The 5000-nt window shown below is 54.1% G+C and overlaps 1 protein-coding gene across 1 annotated transcript in view; it reads left to right on the forward strand.

Moving 5' to 3' along the window:
* ern2 (endoplasmic reticulum to nucleus signaling 2) overlaps positions 1-5000 on the forward strand; it is a gene marked incomplete at its 5' end in the record, with an annotated part of 36343 nt that overhangs the window by 25443 nt on the left and 5900 nt on the right. The window contains 1 exon segment of the mRNA XM_062536884.1: positions 1-75. This exon segment is cut by the window's left edge and continues 53 nt beyond it. Coding sequence (XP_062392868.1) covers positions 1-75 — 75 coding nt within the window.

The following is a 5000-nucleotide window of genomic DNA, read 5'->3' on the forward strand; positions in this document are numbered from 1 at the left end:
CCACGCCCTCCTGCATGCGCCATCCTCAAACACCCCTTCTTCTGGGCCCCCGACAAACAGCTGCAGTTCTTCCAGGTGTGTGTGTGTGTGTGTGTGTGTGTGTGTGTGTGTGTGTGTGCCATCCTCAAACACCCCTTCTTCTGGGCCCCCGACAAACAGCTGCAGTTCTTCCAGGTGTGTGTGTGTGTGTGTGTGTGTGTGTGTGTGTGTGTGTGTGTGTGTGTGTGTGTGTGTGCCATCCTCAAACACCCCTTCTTCTGGGCCCCCGACAAACAGCTGCAGTTCTTCCAGGTGTGTGTGTGTGTGTGTGTGTGTGTGTGTGTGTGTGTGCCATCCTCAAACACCCCTTCTTCTGGGCCCCCGACAAACAGCTGCAGTTCTTCCAGGTGTGTGTGTGTGTGTGTGTGTGTGTGTGTGTGTGTGTGCCATCCTCAAACACCCCTTCTTCTGGGCCCCCGACAAACAGCTGCAGTTCTTCCAGGTGTGTGTGTGTGTGTGTGTGTGTGTGTGTGTGTGTGTGTGCCATCCTCAAACACCCCTTCTTCTGGGCCCCCGACAAACAGCTGCAGTTCTTCCAGGTGTGTGTGTGTGTGTGTGTGTGTGTGTGTGTGTGTGTGTGTGTGTGCCATCCTCAAACACCCCTTCTTCTGGGCCCCCGACAAACAGCTGCAGTTCTTCCATGTGTGTGTGTGTGTGTGTGTGCCATCCTCAAACACCCCTTCTTCTGGGCCCCCGACAAACAGCTGCAGTTCTTCCAGGTGTGTGTGTGTGTGTGTGTATGTGTGTGTGTGTGTGTGTGTGTATGTGTGTGTGTGTGTGCCATCCTCAAACACCCCTTCTTCTGGGCCCCCGACAAACAGCTGCAGTTCTTCCAGGTGTGTGTGTGTGTGTGTGTGTGTGTGTGTGTGTGTGCCATCCTCAAACACCCCTTCTTCTGGGCCCCCGACAAACAGCTGCAGTTCTTCCAGGTGTGTGTGTGTGTGTGTGTGTGTGTGTGTGTGTGTGTGTGTGTGCCATCCTCAAACACCCCTTCTTCTGGGCCCCCGACAAACAGCTGCAGTTCTTCCAGGTGTGTGTGTGTGTGTGTGTGTGTGTGTGTGTGTGCCATCCTCAAACACCCCTTCTTCTGGGCCCCCGACAAACAGCTGCAGTTCTTCCAGGTGTGTGTGTGTGTGTGTGTGTGTGCCATCCTCAAACACCCCTTCTTCTGGGCCCCCGACAAACAGCTGCAGTTCTTCCAGGTGTGTGTGTGTGTGTGTGTGTGTGTGTGTGTGTGTGTGTGCCATCCTCAAACACCCCTTCTTCTGGGCCCCCGACAAACAGCTGCAGTTCTTCCAGGTGTGTGTGTGTGTGTGTGTGTGTGTGTGTGTGTGTGTGTGTGTGTGTGTGTGTGTGTGTGTGTGTGTGTGTGTGTGTGTGTGCCATCCTCAAACACCCCTTCTTCTGGGCCCCCGACAAACAGCTGCAGCTCTTCCAGGTGTGTGTGTGTGTGTGTGTGTGTGCCATCCTCAAACACCCCTTCTTCTGGGCCCCCGACAAACAGCTGCAGTTCTTCCAGGTGTGTGTGTGTGTGTGTGTGTGTGTGTGTGCCATCCTCAAACACCCCTTCTTCTGGGCCCCCGACAAACAGCTGCAGTTCTTCCAGGTGTGTGTGTGTGTGTGTGTGTGTGTGTGTGTGTGTGTATGTGTGTGTGTGTGTGTGTGTGTGTGTGTGTGCCATCCTCAAACACCCCTTCTTCTGGGCCCCCGACAAACAGCTGCAGTTCTTCCAGCAGGTGTGTGTGTGTGTGTGTGTGTGTGTGTGTGTGTGTGTGTGTGTGTGCCATCCTCAAACACCCCTTCTTCTGGGCCCCCGACAAACAGCTGCAGTTCTTCCAGGTGTGTGTGTGTGTGTGTGTGTGTGTGTGTGTGTGTGTGTGTGTGTGTGTGCCATCCTCAAACACCCCTTCTTCTGGGCCCCCGACAAACAGCTGCAGTTCTTCCAGGTGTGTGTGTGTGTGTGTGTGTGTATGTGTGTGTGTGTGTGTGTGTGTGTGTGTGTGTGTGTATGTGTGTGTGTGTGTGTGTGTGTGTATGTGTGTGTGTGTGTGTGTGTGTGTGTGTGTGCCATCCTCAAACACCCCTTCTTCTGGGCCCCCGACAAACAGCTGCAGTTCTTCCAGGTGTGTGTGTGTGTGTGTGTGTGTGTGTGTGTGTGTGTGTGCCATCCTCAAACACCCCTTCTTCTGGGCCCCCGACAAACAGCTGCAGTTCTTCCAGGTGTGTGTGTGTGTGTGTGTGTGTGTGTGTGTGTGTGCCATCCTCAAACACCCCTTCTTCTGGGCCCCCGACAAACAGCTGCAGTTCTTCCAGGTGTGTGTGTGTGTGTGTGTGTGTGTGTGTGTGTGTGTGTGTGTGTGTGTGTGCCATCCTCAAACACCCCTTCTTCTGGGCCCCCGACAAACAGCTGCAGTTCTTCCAGGTGTGTGTGTGTGTGTGTGTGTGTGTGTGTGCCATCCTCAAACACCCCTTCTTCTGGGCCCCCGACAAACAGCTGCAGTTCTTCCAGGTGTGTGTGTGTGTGTGTGTGTGTGTGTGTGTGCCATCCTCAAACACCCCTTCTTCTGGGCCCCCGACAAACAGCTGCAGGTCTTCCAGGTGTGTGTGTGTGTGTGTGTGTGTGTGTGTGTGTGTGTGTGTGTGTGTGTGTGTGTGTGTGTGCCATCCTCAAACACCCCTTCTTCTGGGCCCCCGACAAACAGCTGCAGTTCTTCCAGGTGTGTGTGTGTGTGTGTGTGTGTGTGTGTGTGTGTGTGTGTGTGTGTGTGTGTGTGTGTGTGTGTGCCATCCTCTAACACCCCTTCTTCTGGGCCCCCGACAAACAGCTGCAGTTCTTCCAGGTGTGTGTGTGTGTGTGTGTGTGTGTGTGTGCCATCCTCAAACACCCCTTCTTCTGGGCCCCCGACAAACAGCTGCAGTTCTTCCAGGTGTGTGTGTGTGTGTGTGTGTGTGTGTGTGTGTGTGTGTGTGTGTGTGTGCCATCCTCAAACACCCCTTCTTCTGGGCCCCCGACAAACAGCTGCAGTTCTTCCAGGTGTGTGTGTGTGTGTGTGTGTGTGTGTGTATGTGTGTGTGTGTGTGTGTGTGTGTGTGTGTGCCATCCTCAAACACCCCTTCTTCTGGGCCCCCGACAAACAGCTGCAGTTCTTCCAGGTGTGTGTGTGTGTGTGTGTGTGTGTGTGTGTGTGTGTGTGTGTGTGTGTGTGTGTGTGTGTGTGTGTGTGTGTGTGTGTGCCATCCTCAAACACCCCTTCTTCTGGGCCCCCGACAAACAGCTGCAGTTCTTCCAGGTGTGTGTGTGTGTGTGTGTGTGTGTGTGTGTGCCATCCTCAAACACCCCTTCTTCTGGGCCCCCGACAAACAGCTGCAGTTCTTCCAGGTGTGTGTGTGTGTGTGTGTGTGTGTGTGTGTGTGTGTGTGTGTGCCATCCTCAAACACCCCTTCTTCTGGGCCCCCGACAAACAGCTGCAGTTCTTCCAGGTGTGTGTGTGTGTGTGTGTGTGTGTGTGTATGTGTGTGTGTGTGTGTGTGTGTGTGTGTGTGTGCCATCCTCAAACACCCCTTCTTCTGGGCCCCCGACAAACAGCTGCAGTTCTTCCAGGTGTGTGTGTGTGTGTGTGTGTGTGTGTGTGTGTGTGTGTGTGTGTGCCATCCTCAAACACCCCTTCTTCTGGGCCCCCGACAAACAGCTGCAGTTCTTCCAGGTGTGTGTGTGTGTGTGTGTGTGTGTGTGTGTGTGTGTGCCATCCTCAAACACCCCTTCTTCTGGGCCCCCGACAAACAGCTGCAGTTCTTCCAGGTGTGTGTGTGTGTGTGTGTGTGTGTGTGTATGTGTGTGTGTGTGTGTGTGTGTGTGTGTGTGTGCCATCCTCAAACACCCCTTCTTCTGGGCCCCCGACAAACAGCTGCAGTTCTTCCAGGTGTGTGTGTGTGTGTGTGTGTGTGTGCCATCCTCAAACACCCCTTCTTCTGGGCCCCCGACAAACAGCTGCAGTTCTTCCAGGTGTGTGTGTGTGTGTGTGTGTGTGTGTGTGTGTGTGTGTGTGTGTGTGTGTGTGTGTGTGTGCCATCCTCAAACACCCCTTCTTCTGGGCCCCCGACAAACAGCTGCAGTTCTTCCAGGTGTGTGTGTGTGTGTGTGTGTGTGTGTGTGTGTGTGTGTGTGTGTGTGTGTGTGTGTGTGTGTGCCATCCTCAAACACCCCTTCTTCTGGGCCCCCGACAAACAGCTGCAGTTCTTCCAGGTGTGTGTGTGTGTGTGTGTGTGTGTGTGTGTGTGTGTGTGTGTGTGTGTGTGTGTGTGTGTGTGTGCCATCCTCAAACACCCCTTCTTCTGGGCCCCCGACAAACAGCTGCAGTTCTTCCAGGTGTGTGTGTGTGTGTGTGTGTGTGTGTGTGCCATCCTCAAACACCCCTTCTTCTGGGCCCCCGACAAACAGCTGCAGTTCTTCCAGGTGTGTGTGTGTGTGTGTGTGTGTGTGTGTGTGTGTGTGTGTGCCATCCTCAAACACCCCTTCTTCTGGGCCCCCGACAAACAGCTGCAGTTCTTCCAGGTGTGTGTGTGTGTGTGTGTGTGTGTGTGTATGTGTGTGTGTGTGTGTGTGTGTGTGTGTGTGCCATCCTCAAACACCCCTTCTTCTGGGCCCCCGACAAACAGCTGCAGTTCTTCCAGGTGTGTGTGTGTGTGTGTGTGTGTGTGTGTGTGCCATCCTCAAACACCCCTTCTTCTGGGCCCCCGACAAACAGCTGCAGTTCTTCCAGGTGTGTGTGTGTGTGTGTGTGTGTGTGTGTGTGTGTGTGTGTGTGTGTGTGTGTGTGCCATCCTCAAACACCCCTTCTTCTGGGCCCCCGACAAACAGCTGCAGTTCTTCCAGGTGTGTGTGTGTGTGTGTGTGTGTGTGTATGTGTGTGTGTGTGTGTGTGTGTGTGTGTGTGTGCCATCCTCAAACACCCCTTCTTCTG

The sequence above is a fragment of the Sardina pilchardus genome, chromosome 1, assembly GCF_963854185.1.
Source record: "Sardina pilchardus chromosome 1, fSarPil1.1, whole genome shotgun sequence".
Classification (NCBI taxonomy): Eukaryota; Metazoa; Chordata; class Actinopteri; order Clupeiformes; family Clupeidae; genus Sardina; species Sardina pilchardus.